The sequence below is a fragment of the Chaetodon trifascialis genome, chromosome 4, assembly GCF_039877785.1.
Source record: "Chaetodon trifascialis isolate fChaTrf1 chromosome 4, fChaTrf1.hap1, whole genome shotgun sequence".
Taxonomy (NCBI): Eukaryota; Metazoa; Chordata; class Actinopteri; order Chaetodontiformes; family Chaetodontidae; genus Chaetodon; species Chaetodon trifascialis.
This window is the reverse complement of record NC_092059.1, coordinates 11,700,610-11,722,782: the sequence shown is the minus strand read 5'-3', so window position 1 is coordinate 11,722,782 and position 22,173 is coordinate 11,700,610. Positions and strand designations below refer to the sequence as shown.

The following is a 22,173-nucleotide window of genomic DNA, read 5'->3' as shown; positions in this document are numbered from 1 at the left end:
ATTTGTGCACCACAGACAGATTCAAAATATACAATATGCACAGTACAAAATGGTATTATTTACATGAGTCAACAAGGAGTCAACGCATGCATACGGATCGTTGCATCCGCTGTTCACATATGGATGATCTAATCTACTAGATACAGTACAGTCGTCTCTCCTTCATATGCAAGGCAATGGCAACCACGGATAAGAAGACAAGGGGTGCTGAAATAGTATACACATCATTTTTCAATTGTGAATACACAAAGGGGACTTAAATTGGCCAGTACAGAGCCGTAAAATAGTGGGCGATGATGTAATATTTTGAAGATGGTACTGGTCAAAGCAAAACTGCCTTAAAATTGCCATAACAAAGACTTAATTTCTCGATTTTAGCCCTGTGTTTACGTTTTCAACGAATGGCAACGTGATCACAGTTCTGATTGGCTGTGGCTAAGAGCTCCCTGGATGTAGGTGAAGGCTCATTGGCCCATTTCTTAGGGGCGGTGCATCGGTCGCTACATCGCCACCCTTTGTGGTTAATCGGCAGCTGCAAATTGGAAAGTCCCTGACAGCCAGGGAGGTTTTAGTAGGGAAAACTGCGCCCAGCTTTGTCCATTTAAATGAGGGAGATTGATGTTTCCTTCGCTTCGCCGTGTCTGCAGATATAAAATTCGGTGAGGTTGTTTCATTCGTGATTTTTTAGCCAACCGAGTAGATGCTCCCCTGCGAGTGCTAGCTGGTGTTAGCAGGCTAGCTCTTTGTGTGGCTAGCTGCTAGCTGAGGGATGTTTTGTTGTTGTTGAACTGAGCAGCCCTCCCGTCGTCTGGGAGAGGAGATTCATCAGCTGTGTATGGAAAAAACGCCTTCTCGACGCCTTCTCGCCGACTGACATTATCTGTGAGAGTGGCCCGTGAAATCCCGCTGTTTAACGATATTCAAGCGACACCGAGAGAGGAGAGAGTTTGACCGAAGTGGAAGGAGATGGGAAACTGCCTGAAATCTCCGACCTCGGACGACATTTCTTTGCTACATGAATCTCAGTCGGACCGAGCCAGCTACGGAGACGGTGCTGACCCCGACCAGGAGCCACCGCCCCCCTATCAGGTAACCACCGGCTGCTTGGACTAAAACCAATTAACCCTCGTGTTTTTGTCAGAAGGTTAAGCAAATTAATTAAATACCTGAAGTTTAGATGATGTCGTGTGTTATGTCTGGTCCAGTTTACCAATGTCATGCCGTTCAGTAGCCAATAGAAAAGAAGAAGACGCCAAGAAACTGGTGTTAGACATCCAAAATATGAAGCTCGATCAGCTGGTTACAGATCCTCAACATCAGTACTGGCTCTCAACCCATCCACTGACCCCGTCCCTTCATGGCTTTGACTCTAATCCTCTTTGTTTTATCTCCTGTCTCTGTCTGCCATTTCCCTGAAGTCATATTATGATTCATCCTTCACTGATATAGCAGGATGATATCATCACTTGCTCCAGTCCTCATTCAAACACACTAAACCATGTAGTTTTGACTCATGTTAAGTGGTGATGAAATAAGGCACACAGACATCTATTATGGCCTGTTGTTCACTTGAACAGTATAAACTGTAATTTTAGGGACTTGACTCAAACCCCAGATCTCCTCTGAACAGTGACTCTCATAAGTTTGTGAGCTGCTTCTTTCCCCGATCTCCTCCAGGGCAGAAACTTTGTTTGTCTGCTGTCCTTATTTCCTGAATTAGATTATCTCCAAACAGACCAGGTCATGCTGTAGCTGTAAATATGATTCATGGCGTTAACCCTTCTCTTGTGTGTTTTTCTATGTTAAGAGGCGGCTGGTATGCGTTATGTAAGGCCTTGGCACAGAGGTTGCCTGTTACTAGGTTAAGCTAACCCTTATCTGTAGATTTAAGATAAGTGTTTTAAAAGCATGGGAAACTGAAGGTGAGCTCAGGTCAGTGCTGCATGTAGAAAGCTTCTTAATTTCATATTTGAGATTCAGTGTGAATCTTCTTGTAAAGGATTAACAACAGAGTTCAAAATGTACCGTAAAGCACAAAATTTGCCCGTCAGTCTATTGTTTTTTGTCATTTGAAAAACAAAATTTGACATCCATAATCATTTAACTCGATTGTATGGTGTTAGATTTTATTAAATAGATATGAAGATGAATAGATGTAAGAATAGGTTTTTCAAATGTCATGAACGCAGATTGGTTTTGGTTTCCTCTTTGCAGACATAAGTGACTTTCACCACAAACATAGTATATGACCAGAAAATCCACAATGCCTGTTGAGCAGTGATGACACCGCTTATGAGGATGGTATTTTTTGGTTCTTCATGGACTCTGTCACCATTACTGGGTGAGGTCAAACAAACAGTGACTATGCGCACCCAACAGTTCTAAAAAATGCTGAGCATATACGTATAACTGAGGTGTGTTGTTGCATTGAGTGGCATATTCCCTTCCAACTAATGTGCATAGACTAATAATATTGAAAGCATTTTAATGATCTTTGGACAGTAGTTATGTGTTGGACGGATAGCACAGCACATGCTCAGAGTGGAGCAAAAGGTCAGAGCTGCAGTGGCCAAAAATCAGCATATTTCCAGCCTTTTAATGTATGGTCTTTTTTTAATGTTTGATATTAATGGTCAACCTGGGCCTCGCATCACATGTTAGGTTGCTTTCCTACCGGTTGAAAACTTGCAAGTTGGGCCGTCGGCGAACGGTCCGTTCCAGCCCCAGTTTGTGCCTCTCATGTATTAGCAAGCATCAGGGTCACAGAGATAACCAGTCGTTTCTCTAAAAGGTAATTATCCAGCGATGTTTGACTTAAGTTTTAAGTTTGCTTAAAAACAAGTTCTTCTGTTCTGACAACCCTCTTCTAACCGTGTGGATGGAAACATGTTCCACCCACTGTTTGATAAGAAATATTTTCAAACCAGACGTTTGCTCATACTCAAGAGGCTCAAACTGGGCCTTAGGTCAGTTCATGCAAACAGAGAAGAGACAGTTACAAGTTGCTATTCATAATATTTGTCATTTTTTATCAGTGTCATGCCACTCATGGAGGACATTCATCAGAGTGAGTCAGAGATACCACCTGAACAGGGCCAGCAGTTCTTGTTGTGTCCAGTATGTCATGTCTGGCATACAGCAGTGTGTAATTAGGCCAAAGCCTCCAGCTCTGGTGTCATCGAGGAGTTATGTGTGATAAACATCACAAACACGGCTTAATTTCCCTGGAAGAGCTCTGACTAAGCTTTCAGTTGTGTTGAGAACTCTCTCAACACAAATCTGTGCGGTTTGTTTGTACCGACAGTTTCACAAGGGGGTTAACTAACTAGTTAAAGCCTACTTATAAAGGGCTCTTTCAGACATGCCAGCTCTTTTCTCTCTGGTGACCACAGTAATCAGCACCTTCACCATCTGAACCCTGCCTGAGAACACAGCACACATTTTTGTGTGCTTGCAGTTCAGCTTCACACTCTTTGGAAGTGCTGTGTATGATAGAAGGGCCACTAAGGCCTCTGCTATACTCAATTTGAAATTGAATTTGCAGTTTTCTTAAAAGCTGTCAACTACGGGCCGGGGTGCAAATGCCATTGCTGGAGGTCTGAGGGTGAGGTTTTTCAGTCCTGGTGAAGAACATAATGCCGGAAATCCCAACACTGAAATCCCAAACAAAAACAACACGAGCTTTGGCTGGGCTTAGGTTACAGAAAATGAGTACAGAGGAAAGACATTGATGGATGAACCCAGTATTGTTTTACAGCAGAAAGGGCAGTGGGATAGATTATTAAGTTTTGTCTTGTAACAAACAAGAATGAAAGGGAGTTTTTCAGCAACAATCTCCCATCCACTCACTCCATTTGAAATACAATTAAGCCATAGAATGATAAACTTGTTATCATTTATTTAATTTGTTATGATTTGTGTCTCAAATGCTGAACTCTGGGGTCCTCTGTATTCTACATATGGGTCATTATTCAGGCCCAAACATACAATATTATCTGGATTTTTTTGTGATTCCAGCCAAAGCTGTTGACTGAAATACAGAAAGGTAGATCCCTGGGTGTTCAGGGAGCCAGTATAGAGGATTTCTTTCCAAATTTCCCGGACTCATTTTGCTAAACGACAGGTAAAATGGGAGACGGGAGGGGCGAATGACGCTGTATGAAAATGTCAAGTTGTGACTGGAGGTTTGCACACATTGTTGCCTTATTCTACTTGCACAAGAACAGTGCACGGTCTGCTGCCACTGGACTTCGTCTGTCACATCTACACCAATCAGACCGTGTTTCCTGAGAATCCACAGTCAGCAGTGAATCAGAGGAGGGTGAATTCCAGCATCTGGAGCTGAGTCTGTCCTCTGCCCGGCCAGAGGCTCCTTTGGTGACGTTGAATAATTTCCTGGCTGAAAAGAGGCTATGCACAGACTGGCATCTGCAAGGTTCAAGGCCAGCTTAAGTCATAGGTTGAACAAAGAAAGGGCCGCACGTGGACACTGTTCACAAAACCAAGGCTGCTTACAGAGACTGGAGCAGCCCGGATGTTGACATCGCTCTAAGTAACATGATATTTTGATTAAACTCTTCACGATGTACTTTTTTAAAACTAATATTAATTTCCTTTTTGTCGACACTTTGCTGATATGTCCAGAGTTGTAAAATCCATGTGGTTTGAATACATGAGAGTCAGAAAGGGCAGGAAAATAGTTCTTGTAACATCACTATAACTGTCTCTTACAGTAAGTGGCTACAAGCACAAAGGGACTCACCTTTTATTCTCCACCACTCGTTCTACAGAGCCAGTAGCTTCATAGTGGATCATCGGCATTACAATGAAGGAATTTTAAAAAGACATGCTTCTAATGCGTTTCATAAAAATGATGTTCGATATGTATTAGTTTTGTGTTAAGTTTTAATATATGTGGTGACACAAACCCCCTCCCACAAATGGTTTGCGACCAAAACCTTTTTGTCTAATGCATAGCCAAGTTAAACTCACAGAAAGTCAAGAAAGGAAATATTCTTACACCCGTTTTCATTACTGAACTAAAAAATCCAACCGTACACCATCTGGCTTTTACTGAACTAAGACTAGCTTAATTGGCTTGTTAATTCAATTAAATTCAAAATCAAAATCCCCAAAACTGTCTTTTAGTCTTTCCACTGTTCCAACAACCACCAAAGAAAAACTATTGATAGAAAGGTTTCTGGTTTTTATGGATTCTATCCCAATAGTTGATCAGACAGGCTGTATTGACATTGGAGGGAGGGATGGATGGATGGAAGGACGGATGGACGGATGGATGGATGGATGGATGGATGTAGGAAGCTAAGTGGATGAGATCATCCCTTTGAGCCCACCACTTAAGCTTGTTGGCCATTTAATGTCTTGTCAAAATGATTTCAAAGTGGGCGAGTGTGTGTGAGAGTTGTACTCATATTTTATTCGTATCAGTCGAGGAGGCTAAAAAGCAGAGGGAGGTACAGTTCTGTGTGTGCTCCTAATATTGTGCAGGCTGTAGTTTTATGTGTTCGTGTGCTGCATCCAACACGCTGTGTCTTGAGTGTGGTGATTTGGAAAGCAGCTGGTGAGACGAGTGCTGACTCATTGCTGTGGGACTGGGCTGTGAGAGATAAGGCGCCCCTGTGTGTTTGCGTTTGAGAGAGAGAGAGTTTGTGTGTGTGCGTGTGTGTGCATTTGGACCCCTGGTATGGCTTGCAGTGTCCCTGTCTTCCTCATAAGCCTCGGAGATGGGAGCAGCGACAGGAGTTTTCATTGATCACTTTCAGTTTGGCACAAAGGCCTTTATGCTGCTGTCAGCTAGCTTTACAGCCCAACCTCATTGGCTGAACACCTTGCAGACTTTAAAAAAGATTCACTGTGCTTGTGTGTGTTTTCATGCAGCTGATTTTCTGAATACACTTCAGTTTTTCTTTTTCTCACTTTTGTGTGAACATGAGGCCTAGAAGATAAAAAAAAAGGGATATAAATACATCAAATAGGCACCTCCTGCTAAGGTCAAAGACAAGGCCAAATGTCCTTTCAGGTGGTTAAGGCAGGCCAGGGGATGCACAACACTGACTGCAGTAGATAACACACACAGCTGAGGAGCACAGTCTGTCAACCAAGCAGACAAGATGAGAGGCCTTGTAGTCAGCAGTTTGGTTTGGGCTCAGCCAGCTTGGTCAGAAGAAGAAGTGAGGGGAAAAAAGGTTACTGGAGAGGTGGTTTGTAATTAGCTGTCAAACCTGGAGCGGAGACGAGGGAGAGGAGATAGAAGGAACCACCTGAGAAGGAGGCTCTCGGCCTGCTTCCAGGAAAGAATTCAGAAGTTCAGCTACTGTTGAATATGTAAAACATGTACGTTTAATATATAGTCACTGTTAGGAGGGAAGCTTTTGAACTTTAATAGCTTACAGAGTACTAGTTACTAGTTCAATTACTTCATCAAAGTAACGCAACTTATTTCCTTTGATTACTTCTTGATAACCTTTTTTTAACAAATGTTTAAATTGGGCAATAAAGCTGAGAATTTGACACTTTGCACTGTACAGTATTGGTAGAGCTTTTCTGATTTCATCAGGAAAACGTTGAATTTCCAGCACTGAATGGCGTTCTTGTCTGGTGACACGGCCACCTGCCTTGACATGGTCGGCCGGTCGCGGGCATGACGGCCTCAGGTTGCCTAGAGCGATGTGCATTGATTTGATTGGCAGATGAGGCAGTGGGAATTCAAACAAGAGAACCAACCAAAAACGATGCTCCAAATTTGAGCTCATTCTGCCCAGTGAACGGAGTCCAGATACAGCTCCTTGTAAGCCATCCTACCCTCAAATTCGTCCCCACGGTTTTGCTGACCCACGTTGACCGGAAATATGCCAAAAGCAGGAATTCCTGCACAGTGGAAAGAAGAAGATGGAAAGCAACAGAGTGAATGTTAGATTCGGATGTAACCCCTTTGTAATGACCAACATTTTGATCAGTAACTGTAATTTAATTACATATTTTTTCTCAGAAGCTGGAACGGATTACAGTTGCATTGATTTTCAGTTATGTGTAACTCGTTACTCCCCGACACTTTGTATAATGTGACATGTAGCAGCTACTAAAAATAGACCTGATTGTAAGACTGCTTGATACCTGGTATTCATCTTTTATTTCATTAATGTGTTAGCCACTGTCTGAAACAGGGCTGACATCAGTCGATATCGAATGTGTCAAGCAGTAACTCTGCTGCATGTGATGTAGTACGCCTGAGTCATAGTTAAAAAAGCACAACCTACACTTGTAGATGTGCTATAAAAATACTCTCTGAAACTTTTTTCCTGCTGTGGTCTGCAGGTTCTTCCTTCTACTCTTGTAGGTTACAGTCAGAGAAGAAGGGAAGAGAGTGTGACTTCCTTACTGTGTTCAGGTAATGGTGTTGTGTCGCTCAGATGAGTTCATCCAAAGTGCTTCTGACTTCATCACAGGTGTGACTGAGTCACTTAAACCAGATTTTTAGTCTTGTCAGGCAGCCCTTTGGGACCAACTGTCTTGACCTAATATGGTAACAGAAACGTTTTGGGGGTGGAGGAGGCGGTGCTGACAAACAAGCCATTGTACTGTAGGTCAGTGACATATTCTGTGGGCTTTGGCTGACACACAGCCACATAGAGGTGGCTGTTCCTGAGTACTCACCACAAGAACCAGGACTCGAATAACTCTTTTTTGTCTCTCCACAACTTTTCTCAGAGAGATATTTGGCAGCCCTGGCTCAAATGACCAATGGGGTCAGGGTGGTTTTGGTCATTATATTACAGTGGTTTATAAGTGAAAGGCCATGAAGCGCTTATATAATGTGGGGCAGGCTGTCATAATTCCCTTGGTATTTGTTTTCACTGGCTGATGCTGTTCCAGCATGATTAAGTTATGGCTATTGTTAAAATTGTAAAAATAAATGAAAGTGTATTGTTACTTTTTACTTAACTTCATTTCCCCCAAATACGCTTTTCCTTTTTCCACCACGATATGTTCATTGTGTGCATAATCTACAGTTGTTATATGGCCACAGTAAAGCCTTTGTATGAGCTTCGTCATGTGTTATGTGTAAACACTGGGGCTAAGACTCTTAGCCTACGTCAACATCACCAACTTCCTGCTCTTCCAGGCTGATGAAGTGATGCGATACACAGAAACTGTTATCATTGTGCCGTCCGCCTGTCCTGTTATCACATCAACAAACACATCCTGTGATGCTAATGTCCATCCTTCTCCCATTGTTGTCAGTGTTGCATGTGCGTGTTTGAGTGATGAACTGATTGCATGCTTGCCTGTATTGTGTGCAGGTGTCTGCAGGTCTTGTTCGGTTACTCTGCAGTCTCTGGACAGAGGGCTAAGATTTCAGAGCCTGAGAACACTTCATGTTTCTGCTGATTTTTTCTTTTTTTCACTCTTAAGTGCATATTGACTCTGCTTCAGTTTCACAAAAAGACACCTTTTGCAATTAGATATTTCCTGTGCTGGACATGATTGATTTTTGGAACATTTGCAGACAAAAAGGACATAAAAAAAAAAAAAAACCCAAGACATTATGGATGCATTTTTTCCATTTGAGAAGCCTTATGACTAAGCTGTTCTTGCAGCATGTGTTAAAAACAGGAATTTTGCCCAGTCATCATGCTGCCTGTCTGCAGCCCCTTTCCCACATGCGCATTAGCCCTTAAATGCTCAGGCTGCTCTGGTATGTCAGCATCATGTGGGCACAGCCAGGAGCTATGGTTTGAAATTGTTTTCCTACTGTGGCAGTCTGCCAGCTCAGTGCCGATTTTGTAAACGTTACATCATGGCTTGAGTGGGAATAAAGCAGTAATATTCCCAGGATGCAAAAGCATGCAACAGGTTAAGTTTTTGCAGTTTTTATTACAGTTTTATTTAGCCGAGGTGAGCCTAAAGCACAAGAGGCAAACTGACGTACAAAAGCACTGTGCAAACATACATTTGTCCCCTTTAGCATCAAATGCTAACCCGGTGTTTGCTTGAGGAGTTGTTAACCGCTGCCTCATTCACAGAGACCAGAGGCTGTGGTTAGCATGATTTGGGTCAGCGACATGAAGTGTGTTCTGCTGTTTGAGTGGTATGAGAAGTTGCAGTGGAGGGTTTGATATTTCCTCCCTGTTGTGAAACGTGCTAGATGTTGAACACACAACATTTCAAGAATGATGAAGAAGAGAATTATAAGACTATAAACTTTCTGTAGAGCTTCTTTTCCCCGGGTTGGTCATCACACTGTAAAATAAGATTTAAAATCAGTGAGGAAGCCAGTGATGTTGCAAGCGAAAACAGGCTTGTGCGGTTCTAACCCGTTTTCACATCCCTTGCATGGAAACACTGTTATTGAACTTGTGGCCTGAGAGTGCCTCTCTCTCCCTTCTGTTTTTCTGAATGTCTTTCAATTAGTGATGGATGATGGAGGAGCCAGGATAAACACCTCTCCTCTCTAGCCGGCTTTCTTTTGCTTTAACTCTGTACATCTGCTCCCATACAGTCTTCACCTTCCTCCCGCTCACCATTTGCAGTCTGGGCCTGGCAGGCTGACAGTTTCGGCAGCCTACAGCACGCTTGGCAGAGGAAGCCAGGGTCTGCACTTTGGCTCTCCTCCACTTAGTCCCACTTTCACCCTCGCCTACTCCCTCTGCCTCACTCTCCACCTCTGTTGTCCTTCTGGTCAACCTGAGGTCACATAATGAACAGTTGTCACAGCCCAGCTGACACGCCACGTATGAGGGAAGGGAAAGGCATATGACAACAATTACACTGCTGACCACTGCACAGCTAAACAGCCGGACCCTCACACAGAGCACAGCTGCTGCCCCTCTCTGAGGCCCTGTCTGTAGCTTTTATTCCTGCTGCCCGGCTGCCGTCTCTTTTTGAGTGGCTGTCAGAGGAGCGGCAGACAGCCTCATCAAGTAAAGTTATGCTGACTCATGGCTTAAAACGCTGTGTTTGCTACCTAGCCAGGACATCTTTGTTATGAATGCTTTCTATGAAAATCCTTTAACTGAAAAAAAAAAAAAAGCTTTTCAAGAATTGACTAGTGCCCATGATGCTTGCCGAAGCTAAATTAATGCATCATTATTGTATCTATGAGGGTCTCATTAATGAAGGCACTTCTGCCTTCAGTGTTGATGTCGATCATGTTTTTGTCTGCTTGATCCTGCTCGTGTTATCGCTTCTAATTTCACCATTTAGGGAGATAATATAGCTAAATTCACACTATTCTGTCATTTGATGACATTTTGACTGCACAACCACAACAAAGTGACCCCAGAAAGGAGACAAAAGATGCTGTGTCATGTTTCAGCATTGCAGCTTTGATTTAATAGCCTACATACATGCTTCACTTAGCGTAGCCTTGCACCAAAAAGTTTGAGTAACAGCGTAATGTGTTTAAAGGCTCATCAGACACCCAAACATCACACAACAATAGTAATACTCACAGACATCATTTTACAACTCTAAGTTATCATGGTGGCAGCTGTCGTATCTTTTATCATTGTAAAGTGAACAATAGCATTTCAAAGGAATGTGCGCTTGCATGCATTTGATTGCAGGTCAGGTTGGGGGTTATGTTGCAGCAGAAGTTGTACCAGGTTCAACTTTTTTGCCACATGACCCAGACTATCTCTGTTTTTTCATGCAGGCTTACTCTCGGTCTGAATGCAGCCTCACACAGGCATGCCAGCAATTTCTAATAATAATAATAATGTTTTTTTAAAAAGCCAGGAGCAGGGTGGGAAGTTAACTTTTCAAAATGTGAATATCTACCAGCCACTGACAGAATAATGAAAAAGCCAGTCATCATTAAGTGTCCAGAATCTACCAACCACTTTGATATTTTATCAGCATTATGCTAATGGATGGTGTCTGTTTCCCACCCTGACCAGGAGCCAAACCCAGCAAGAAAGCCACTTCTGAACTGTATTTCCTGTTGTAAGAGTGGCCTGTTGGTCTCAGGGCTGGTGTTCAGTCCTGCCCTGGTTATGCCCTGCTCAGAACCCCACCTTCAATATTCAGCCAATAGACCAAAGGAAGTGGAGACAGCTGTTGTCTGATAAGTGCTTATCAGAGGGTGCATATGAGTTTCTGATCCTTAGCCACATTGCTTCAAGTGTGTGGTGCTTGTGTCAAAAGGTCATTTCTGCAGTGTGGATATACAGGTGGTTAATGAAGGAGCTCACTTAATGGCATTAGAGTTAGCCTAATCCCTGACCTGGCTGTTGGATCCCTTCAGTTACCTGACCTGAAGGATTGGCATGCTTTAGGAGGAGAAGAAGCGAGTCGGTGGGCTGCAGAGTGTGTGCTCTGCGAGGGAGAGGAGGAAATACTACTCCGGAGTGTATAAGACTGTAGACTGGAGGACGGGAAGGAAGATGCACAGTCACAGACCACAAAGTGAGAGGGTTGAGTGAATAGAAAGTCATTTTGAGAGGAGAAAGATGCGTGCAGACGTTGGTAATGTAGTTCACAGTACAGTCAAACAAAATGCACACTTATTCTCCCCAGAATTTATGTTTCAGCTCTGTTTTTATTATTTCAGTTTTCTGTGTCACAAGTATGATGTTGTGCTTGTTGTCTTTCAGCTTTTCTTTTTTTTGTTGTTTAAGAATATTAAAAAGTCATCCTTTTAGTAAAAATGCTTAGATTTTTTTATTACATTGTAATATGCAGTACAGGTTTGGGGTGTGGTAATATGGCTTTTTCTGTTTGTTTGACTCATTACGATCTGATATGGAAACACTGTTAGTCACTGCGATGTGATTTGACTTTCATTACACTTTAAACTTTGACTCGTGGTTTTGTGTTTCGATATGTAAAATGTTACTGGCAGACATAATGAAAGACCTTCGACGTGTCGCTTTTCACAGTTTCATTTAATTCAAGCCAAAGGCGGGTTCTTGTTGACCTCAGTGGAGAGGGTCAGCGAGGTTTTGGCTTCTTTGAAGTTTAGTGCAGGTTGTCGACCTACCACAGTTTCAAGAGCGGGAAATTTAGGCTAGAACGTATAAAATGAATTATTTTGAGGACATGAACAGAAAAGTTGAAAGATTAGCGAGACGTTTCCTGGTATGAACAGTCAGCAGCGACTTCACAGCTGTAGCAGTTGATGGTTGACTCCCAGGAGGAACGTTCAGAGAGCGCTTCGCTTTCATTACTCTTCAAAGTGTAGACCTGCACATAGATCAGAGTCAAGTGAAACTTTTATTAATCCTGTTTCAGAAAACAGGTCCGCCTGACGCCAACGTTGAATCTACAGCAGCTCTCTGCTGAGGCAGCTGTTTGAACAAGGCGTGGGGAAACACTACCACCTACTGCCTGCAATCATAATCCCACCACATGGCCAGAAATATTGTTTGCTTGAAATGAATCATTGATTACATCAGTTAATGGCATTAGTTAGTGTGAGCGTTTCGGTCCTGCAGCCCTTCTGCACGAGAGGGATAATTAGGTATTACAAAGAATGTGTGTGTTGAATTATGAACTCTGACAGTTAACAGAGTACTTTGTGTAGTGAGCCAAAGTAAAATCCACCCTTCAAGGTGAGGGATTTACATTCTAATGCTTACCAGTATTGTATTGGCAGGTGGTGACATTATTCCACCGCGCAGAGTTAAAATAAACACTTATGTCCCAGTTCATAGGACGTGTTTGTGCCACAGTCAAAAGAACATTTCCCAAGTTTGAGCTTCATCTGCTAGACCTGGCTTGACTTTCATCAAAAGAGATATAATTCTGCTTTTATTAAAATAACATCTCACAATGGTAGAATTGAGAGTGGAGAGAGATTTGGTATGCAGGTCTTATTCGACAAGAAAATTAGTCTGCAGTCTATCTTTGAAGGCCTCTTGACATATTTCCTGCCACAAACCATTCTGCCAACAACCCTGAGAAGCAGCTCTTTATTTCTGTTATTTCTCTGCAAATCCTAACTTCCAGTGCTTTTTTCAAGTTGTGCTCATATATTTACATGCCCTGCTAGAATTTGTGAAATATTTGCTATTTTTTGCAAAGTACTGAGCAGATGAGAAACATCTATGGACCTGTGAGAAAAGGAAGTTGAAATGTACATATCCAGAAAAGGACTTGAAAAAAGCTTACAGTATGCATTGAGTACGTGATGAGACCAAAACTGAACATTATGGCCAAAACCAAAGGATAATATTTTTTTTATAGCAGACAAGATTCACTAGATGGTTATTTCGCCTGACTTCTTTCTTTTTTATATGGTCTCTCTCTTTGTGCAGGAGCAGCTCCATGTGCCTGTCTACCACCCGACACCCAGCCAAGCCCGTCTGGCCACTCAGCTGACAGAGGAGGAGCAGGTCCGCATCGCCCAGAGAATCGGACTCATCCAGCACCTCCCGAAGGGCGTGTACGACCCAGGGCGGGATGGCTCTGAGAAGAAGATCAGAGAGTGAGTAGAAACCCTGCGTGGTGAGACACAGAGTGGCCTCCTTTTGGAGCCGTAATCTATGTCTAAGCAGGGTGTTTGTTGGTCTTAAAAAATGCTTTAAATAGAATTAGCTAAATTCCTGGTCTGAAAACAGGATTAAAAAATACTTTCAGACATAGTTTCTGAAAACATTTCATTCAAATAGTGTCTGATCTTTTATTAGTATATAGAAAGTGCAATCACAAAGCCACCATTGAACAATTTACAACTTTCTGTTGACCCATGTAAATAAATTCAAAATCATTAGAACTGTAATACCGACATGAATGGATGGTTATACAAACTCAATATTTCCTAATATTGTTATCACATATTGTGGCATTTTACAGTAAAGTCTGTAAAAGCAGTCCATGTATTATAGAATCTATAACACATAGTTTAATGCATTTATAGCAAGTTAAAAGCTTTGTTAATATGTTCATTTGGTGTTTTTCATGCTACAAAACATAGCAGCAGCAAAAAAAAAGCAGTTAGCTGTATAGCTGACTATTTCCACTGTGAAACTGCTGTGTCAAAACCACAGATTGAGACAGGCAGGGTGTCATCTATCACATATCTAAGGAACCAATCCCATCAGCTTGTGGCGTGGGACTTTCCATATTATTAGCATAATTCTACAGCACAACTTGAATAACCCCCAAAACAGGGCTATGCATGTGGTATTTCTGCTCAAGTGAGCACACAAACACCAATCAGGAGGGGTAACGTCACTATGATACAACATCAGTAATGGACTAGATGCCTTTCTCCAGAGAGTGTCCATGGCGTTCAAAGCCTTTATTCCAAACAACACATTTAGATGTCTATCTTTACAAGGTAGGTGACTTGTCAGAGGTGGTGCACATGATGAGTTTGCTAACATAGTCAAGATAAAGGCTCATGTTACATGTTACATGTTACCGTTACGCTGTAGGGAGCGATTTGAGATGGGGCCGTTTGCATATAATTAAAAGTCTATGAAGACAACATACCCACTGATTCACTGTGTTTGCATTTTGTAAAAACTTTCACTTTCACACGTATTTTAAAGAAATGTGCTACAAGTCATTTAAGTCTGCGTAGCATCAAATGACACTACAAAATAAAGTTTGTACTTTCAATTTAACATTCAGTTTTTTCTGCCTTCTTCGAGCTGACCATATCCAATCCCCAAACAAAGTGTAGTTTGGAGTTGATGGGAAATAGCGAGTATCTGTGTTCACCCTCACAGGTGCGTCATCTGTATGATGGACTTTGTGTACGGAGACCCCATCCGGTTCCTGCCCTGCATGCACATCTACCACATGGACTGTATAGACGACTGGCTGATGAGGTCCTTCACCTGCCCCTCCTGCATGGAGCCTGTGGACGCCGCGCTGCTCTCCTCCTATGAGACCAACTGACACACACACACCTGCACACATGTGTCCACAGACACCTGTGGACCAGACTGAACACACACACACATACAATATGCACACAAATGGACATACACACAACTTTCATCTTGCTAACCCATGTCCTGGATTAGTAAAGTGGTGATATAAAGCAGTGATGATGTAAAAGATTAAGGGTGAACTTTGTGTGTGTGTGCTTGTGTGTGTGTGTGTGTGTGTGTGTGTGTGCAAGCATGCATGTGCGTGTGTGTGTGCTGCACAAGTTCCTCACTTGGCCTGCTGGACAGGATTGGAGGAACGAGTGCTGGGTTCAACGACGAGCAGGAAGGAGCTGGATTGAGGAAAGGAGGATACAGATGAGAGGACAAAGGGGAGTCGAGGGGAATGGATGACGGTTAACTGGTGTGATTAAGAAACCTTTCCAAGATCCGCTTTTTACGCAAACACACACACTTCCTTTATTTAATCCCTAACATGGAAATGAAGAGCGACAGAATGCTGGAGGATGGACATGTGACCACCATCATCAGGCTGCAGACTGTGTTTGTTGGACTGCTGAAGCCTAATTACTTCAGTGTCGCGCTGCAAGACAAAGGGAAAGAAATGCCCTTCAGAAGGTCTGCCAGATGCTTTGATGTGTCTCCAGACAGACGCCTGTTGCAGAGTCATAGCGACTGCAAGAACTGTTACACATGCAGACATGTGATGTAAAGACTGCTAAAGGTGAACATCGGACTTCAGACTGCGAACATCAGATACATTGTGCAGACATACCACAGGTCTTCACTTGGCCTCAAGTCATCTAGATCTTTTAGGAGAAAAAAAATAAGTTCGGTCGGTCGATTGATTGTCCTGTGGCTTTGTGAAATCTGTTCTGTGTGTGTTTTGTCAGTCAGCATAAGGGCTCAGTTGAACCAGTGTTTACCAACAACACAGACATGGCAAAAGGTAATACAGTATGCGCTTTAGTCACCAATGGGATGGATAGCTGGTAGACTGTTGCTGTCAAGCTTATGAGCTCTCATGACAACGAGACCTCAAGATTTTTGGCTGAAGCACAAGTAGACCACTTGACAAACCATTGATACGAATCAGATATTTGCACTTATTAATCAGACTTGTGACGAGTTGACCGTATGCATCCAGTTATTATGTCATATTAAAGCTTATGATTTGTGCGACCTACATTCTCATTACCATTGCAGTGATCTGTGAAGATAGAGGGGGTGTACTACGAAGAGAGATCAATGAGTTAGCGAGACGTTTTGAGCCGTGTCGATCTCACTGTGTAATACACCCCACAGGAGTACAAACATGATTCAGTTAAGGAGAGAAATAAGAACATGCCCAAGGGTGAGCTCATTTAATCCTGTTTTGTGGTCAAACCAGATCTAAAGCAAACATTGCAAAGGAAGCACCTAATGCAGCAGGTGAGACCATAATGACACTGGTGAAGGCGAATCACACCTATCTACCCGATGTGGTCAGAAGCAGCCGTTGCTGACCAAGTGCTCCCAGTTTAGAAAGGTTCTACTTGGTTCCACTTTTGTATTGTCCTCGCATCAGGTTGAGGCCTCAGTCTAAACGATCTCCTCACCACGCCCACTAAAATCGCCCACTTTACTATGAAAGCACAAAGAAATACAATTGTTCAGTTATATTTTCCTTCCCTATGCTAACTGGCCCACAGGTGGGTCTGTAAGACTTTGAATTAAGCAGGAACTGATAAATCATTCGAGCCTCCCCCTGTACAGAGGGCATGATACAGATCCAACACAATTTGAAAACATGCCTTTAGTGATCTGTGTATGTGTGTGCGTACCTGCTTGTGTGTGTGTTTGTACCAGGCTTTATGGCCTTTGTGTGTGTGTTTGAGAAAAAACTGATGGGGAGGGGGTGGGGGGGTTGTCAGCACCTTAGTCTTTGCACAGTGCTTTAATCTACGTAACTCTTTATGTTGTACATTGTCCTCCATCAGTAAGGTGGAGCCTCATGGCCTTAGGTTACACATGAGTGAGGGTTCACCATCAGCTGCTAAAATGTGGAGCAGATCCAGTCAACTTCAAGAAACAAGACGAAGGGGGGTGACTCGCTGCCAGCCTAGACTGTAAATGCTGCTGCAGGGCTGTCATTGTACATGTCATGTCATGAAGAATAGAAAAGGTGTGTCCAGAAAATTGTCAACTACATTGTCACGAAACTAATAAATAAATTGTCAGTGTCTTGTGGCGTTTTGATTGGATTTCTCTCGCATCACCTGGTTGTAGGTTTGCACAACCAGTTCCCTCCGCCTTTTACCTTCCGTTCACTGCAGCAGTCCTGCGGAACAGCGGATGCCTGTTTTATATAAAGACCTTTTTTGCAGAGTTTTCATTTCAGACTGGAGCCAGTCAACGCTGCGTGGGACCGGCAGTGCATGTGGTGATGGGATAAACAACATTAAACCATGTCACTGTGTGCATGTGTATCTGCCTCAGAAGAATCAGTTTAATTGAATATAGAATCGACATATATGTCCTGATCCATGTGATGATTACTCTCCCAAAGCTGCATGTATACCAATCAGTGTGGCACTTTGTGGGAAGCTAACTTATGAGCCGTTTGAACTCTTGTTCCCAAGTAGATTTCCCGTAATGTGCTAACAGCTCTGAGTTAGAAAATGTGCTCATATCCCAGGAAAATGACTCATGGATGTCAACACTGAGGGTCTGACATTCACTAACAATGAAACAGCTGCACAAAACCTTGCTTAATCACAGGCCAGACAGAGCCTTGGCTCTGTCTTTGAATCTTGGCCGAGACTTATTTATTTCAAATGTTCAAACTCAAAGGAGTGGAAAGTGAATGCTGCTTTGGGGTGGACTGCGTGCTTTTAGGACAGGACTGAACATCAAGGTTTGCTCATACGTGAATGGGTTCTGTGTGTTGTATGTTTGTGTGTGGATGCTTGTTAGACCTTGTTTGTAAGCATAAATATGCATATGCTATGTACTACAGGCAAATAATAAAGAGAACATAACTGCCAGAGGGTGTGCATTTCCTGTGTGCAAACTAGAAAAGGAAGAAGGCATTTTTTAAAATTCCAGAAATAGATGTGTCTTGCAACTGACTTCTGGAGTAAATACCAAATAAATATGTAATTTATCTCTGACCACATGGCATAACCTCTCACAATACAAATGCAGCTTTTGTAGAGGATCATATACATTATTTTAAATCCATAGCTGATAATTAACTGCTGTCTGTTTGTTAAGGCCCATTTCAAGTAAGAGGTAGGGCATCCTTTACATTGTTATCCAGAATATGCTGTAAATACAGTATTAAATTAACTAAATATAATATGATAACAAATAATTGTATGTTAAGCAGCATTTGGTTAATGGTTGTTAGCCTGATCACAAAAGCTTTTTTAGGGACCATCAATAAGTTACTGTTAAAATGACACAAAACTGATGTTTGTTTTAATGCCTTGCCAATAATAATGAAAGTTTTTTAAAAATATACTAATTTGGTCTCATGCAGCACAGTTATTTTGATTGATGATGTGCAATTCCCTTAATTTACTGAAATATTTTAACAGTTTTTATTACACTGGCCAAATAGGACACACCTCTTCAAATTGGATTTCAGTGCTACTTCTATTTTCAACAATATTTATGCAAAATTTATTACTTGTTTCAATAGCTTCCATGCCAATGTGACCCAGTGACTCCCAGTCATTATCAAAATGTATTGTGAAGAGGTGCGTCCTGTTTTGTCCTTTCACTGGGTCACATTAAGTGAAAGACACTAGGGGAAAAAAACTGCTGTCATTTTCTGTTTCCACCGACACAATGACAATGTATTTATATACCTTTATGATGATTGTGCCCCTATGCCAATGTTAGTCATTTGTTTTATTTAGAAATTCTAGTGAATTGTTCTCATGTCACACACTTACTTTGATAGCTAAAGTGTAATTCATCCATTTCACATAAATATCTTACAGAAAATAATGGAGGTTTTTCAACACCTTCTATGTAATGTGACCCAGTGACTCCAAATCAATCCCAAAACATATTAATACACTGACGTAGCAGGACACACCTCTTCCCACTTCATCTCTTAGTGACACATTTTGGTATTGATTTAGAGGCAATACGCAGGGACGTTTTTTTTTAATAAAAATTATGTTTTTTTAATAGGCGAGTACTGAAAAAACATCGGTATTGTATTAAACAGTGTTGCATATATATTGATGGTCCCTAAATAAACCCCCAGCGGTGAAGCGGAGGGCAGGAAGAAGCGCTAACCGTCCTCCTGCAGCCAGCGCCGCGAGACACTGAGGAAGAAGGCGCTGCTTATCCAACATGGAACTAACTTCGCCGCGGTGCTTTCCACGGCAAAGGGCCGCCGTAGCCGAAATACTTGGCGATAAAAATGCTTTTAATAGTTCGATATTTAAACAGACGACTAAAAAATAGGAGTCTCCTCGGTCTAAAACCGTTCCTAAGAACATAACATTGGACATTTTGCGCACAATGAACTTGGTTTTACTCAAGTGAAGAAAAAGGGAAGCTGTGAAGAGGCTCACAGACGCGCACGATTGTCAGGTGACCTTAATTTGACACACACGCGCGCGCACACACACAACCACACAGAGATAAAAATGTGAGCAAGCAGGGATCTTTATTGCTGCCTTTTATTTTGGTAGACATATGTCACATTATCTATAGAAGAGCCGTAATGCTTTAGCAAAATTACATTTTATTTTATGTTTTTACATCCACATCAATCAAGCAGCAGAGAAAGGGGGGGGGGGGGGGGTGTTACCATTTTGTCCTTCTCATGTTTTATCCATGGGGCTCCACAGAATATTAGAGAGGCCTTCAATAAAATGCAGGATCCTCAAAAAGGACGATATGAGATAGTGTTTCTTTGAACCTGTACAGGTGCAGCTACTAGTAACTCAGTGGATATTAGGCATTATTTTGGTAGACACTCACTCCTAGTTAGTGCATCTTTTGCTTTATTGTAGATAAATAGAACAATTTCACAATTCAGCCCTCCCCTGAAGTCTACATGTTCTGATTCATTTTGACACTCAGTTGACAGTTTCCAACTCTATGTGTGGTTACTGAAACATAACAGCAGGACTGAAACTTCCTAAATCTACTTTTGAGATGATGTCATTTGTTCTGCACTGGTCACAAACAACAATCCAAAAAACTACTCTACCCAAACGTTATCATGAGTCGTATATTCATCAATATACGACACAGCATGCGCAAATATGCATAAATGTGCAAAAATCACACGCTGTTTCTCATTGCAGCTGATTTATTAAGCCATTTCAGAAACAAATGTTAAAATATCAGTAAAGGACATAAGCAGAAAAGCAGAAGCATTAGAAGATTTCATCTTCATCCTCCTCCTCTTTTAGTCTGTGAGAAAGAGAGAAAAAATGAATGAGTTTAAGCACAAATGTATAAACACTAACCATGCCACAGCAAATAAGTGCAATAATAATAAAGGCACATAACATGAGAAATAAACATCCCCATGGTGTGTGTATTTTACCACGTCACACATGGAAGTAAAAGAAGACATAAACCTGAAGTGATGTTTAATCATAAGTCATGACCAAAATGTGATTTTAAAAGGAAAGACAGTCAGTTTTGCCCAAAATAAACCACACACACACTGGCTGTAGAAGTTACAGATGCCATATTACTGTTAGAAATACTGGACTTTGCTGCTAGTAAACGTCCCTTTCTTTCTTTTCGTTTAATTGTGGGTACTGCGTGCTAGTGCCTTTAATTTTACGTTTTATGTCTAACTGCTCAAGTTTCTATTTCATTCGTATTTCACACATATTCACTCTGAAAGTTTCTCTATGTAACTCTGCTTTTCTTTTTCTGTCCTTGCGCTGCTGTGGCGCCGAAATTCCCCTCCGTGAGATCAATAAGGGCTTATTTCATTGTATCTTAATAGGCCACATTATTAAACTTACGCAGAGAGAACAGAAAGAGTCCTTACTGCCAATTTTGTATTTCTGATACAGGTTTGACTCGTTTGGACCCAGATGTCTCTGCTCGTCGCGTCAGGTCTTGCTGTGGCTCGGCCTCTTTCTCACACAGTGCAGCCAATCCAGACCCCGTACAGCCCAATCGTCGTCAAATTACTGCCGGATTGAAGTCCATATACGGCGGACTCCTCCTCCTTCTTTTCCTTTTTTTCGTGCTAATTGAAGAAAGAAAGAAATAATAGCGTACCCACCCAGCCCGCACACAAGGATCTTTTAACTATTTTGAACGTAAATGTTAAACGTAACGAAACGGTCTGAGGTGGCTGAGTAATTTATCGTTACTTAGCGCTTTATTCTTCATCCGCATTCAGACTGCAACATCAAAATTAATCCAATCAGAGCAAAAATGTCGAGGACATGGTGGAAACGTTCGAGGGGGAAAAAAAGGAGATGAAATCGCGGCCTGGAAACGGTACTGAAATCACTCTGTGTGCTGACATTGTGCGTGAATATGAGTGCGTTAACGGTGCTGTTGCAGTTAAATGGCGCGCCAGATACAGAGAGAGGACCGAGGATCACACACAGCACAATGAAAGAAAGATTTTTCTTGGTACGCCTCTGTCAGTCCTCTGTTTTCCCAAAACATGTAATTTGTGTGCAGGCGTCGCTGCAAGAAATAAAAGAGGTTCTACTTCATAAATGTGACCACCTTGAGGTCATCTGAGTTAAAACAGAGCTGAAATACGAGGCCTGCGGCAGCTCCGGGGTCAGGATGCGGTAGGCCTACAGCTGCGCGGAGGGGCTGGAAAAATAACTCAACATTTTGAAGCTTTTATTAATGAAATAGCTTCATAAAAGGATTTAGCTCATCCGAACATAAATTCATTAGCATTTGTCAAACAGCATTAGATTTAAACGGGGAAGTAAAACGATGGTGACTGAAATTATTTTTAGACGAATTGCAATGTTGATTTAGATAAATAATAATCAGGTTGTTATTATACGGTTGCACACACACACACACACACACACACACACACACACACACACACACACACACACACACACACACACACACACACACAGAATTCGAGTAGTATTATGTTGTACTGTTTGCATGCTCACTCTGCACAACAATAAAAACTGTCCATGCCTTGAATAAAACATGTGATTTTGCAACACCGTCAGAAGGACACATTCATTATCCTTATTCATAATATTCATATTCATAATCACAATACTGAACTCTCCCCATAACCTAAACCTTGAATCGGGTTGAACTTCATGTTCCCATGAATAATAAC

General features: G+C 42.0%; 2 protein-coding genes across 3 annotated transcripts in view; one reads left to right on the top strand and one right to left on the bottom strand.

Annotated features, from left to right (window-relative positions):
• The first annotated feature begins 502 nt into the window (after positions 1–502).
• On the top strand, positions 503–17,086 carry rnf11b (ring finger protein 11b). The gene is made up of 3 exons (XM_070961015.1): positions 503–1,089; positions 13,278–13,447; positions 14,697–17,086. Exons 1-3 carry the CDS (start codon positions 967–969, stop codon positions 14,866–14,868), a joined length of 465 nt encoding a protein of 154 aa, XP_070817116.1. The 5' UTR covers positions 503–966; the 3' UTR covers positions 14,869–17,086.
• A 2,426-nt stretch (positions 17,087–19,512) lies between these two features.
• Positions 19,513–22,173, bottom strand: part of cdkn2c (cyclin-dependent kinase inhibitor 2C (p18, inhibits CDK4)) — an 8,122-nt gene continuing 5,461 nt past the window's right edge. The window contains exon 4 of one of the 2 annotated variants that reach the window (XM_070961012.1): positions 19,513–20,285. In XM_070961012.1, the coding sequence (XP_070817113.1) occupies positions 20,281–20,285 (5 nt within the window). In that variant the 3' untranslated portion in view covers positions 19,513–20,280. The remainder of the gene's footprint in view (positions 20,286–22,173) is intronic. The other variant, XM_070961014.1, reaches the window with a different exon arrangement.

Coding starts and splice junctions, on each gene's coding strand:
- rnf11b (XM_070961015.1), top strand. CDS start 967: ATGGGAAACTGCCTGAAATCTCCGACCTCGGACGACATTTCTTTGCTA. Junction 1,090..13,277: donor AGCCACCGCCCCCCTATCAG/GTAACCACCGGC, acceptor CTCTTTGTGCAG/GAGCAGCTCCATGTGCCTGT. Junction 13,448..14,696: donor TCTGAGAAGAAGATCAGAGA/GTGAGTAGAAAC, acceptor TCACCCTCACAG/GTGCGTCATCTGTATGATGG.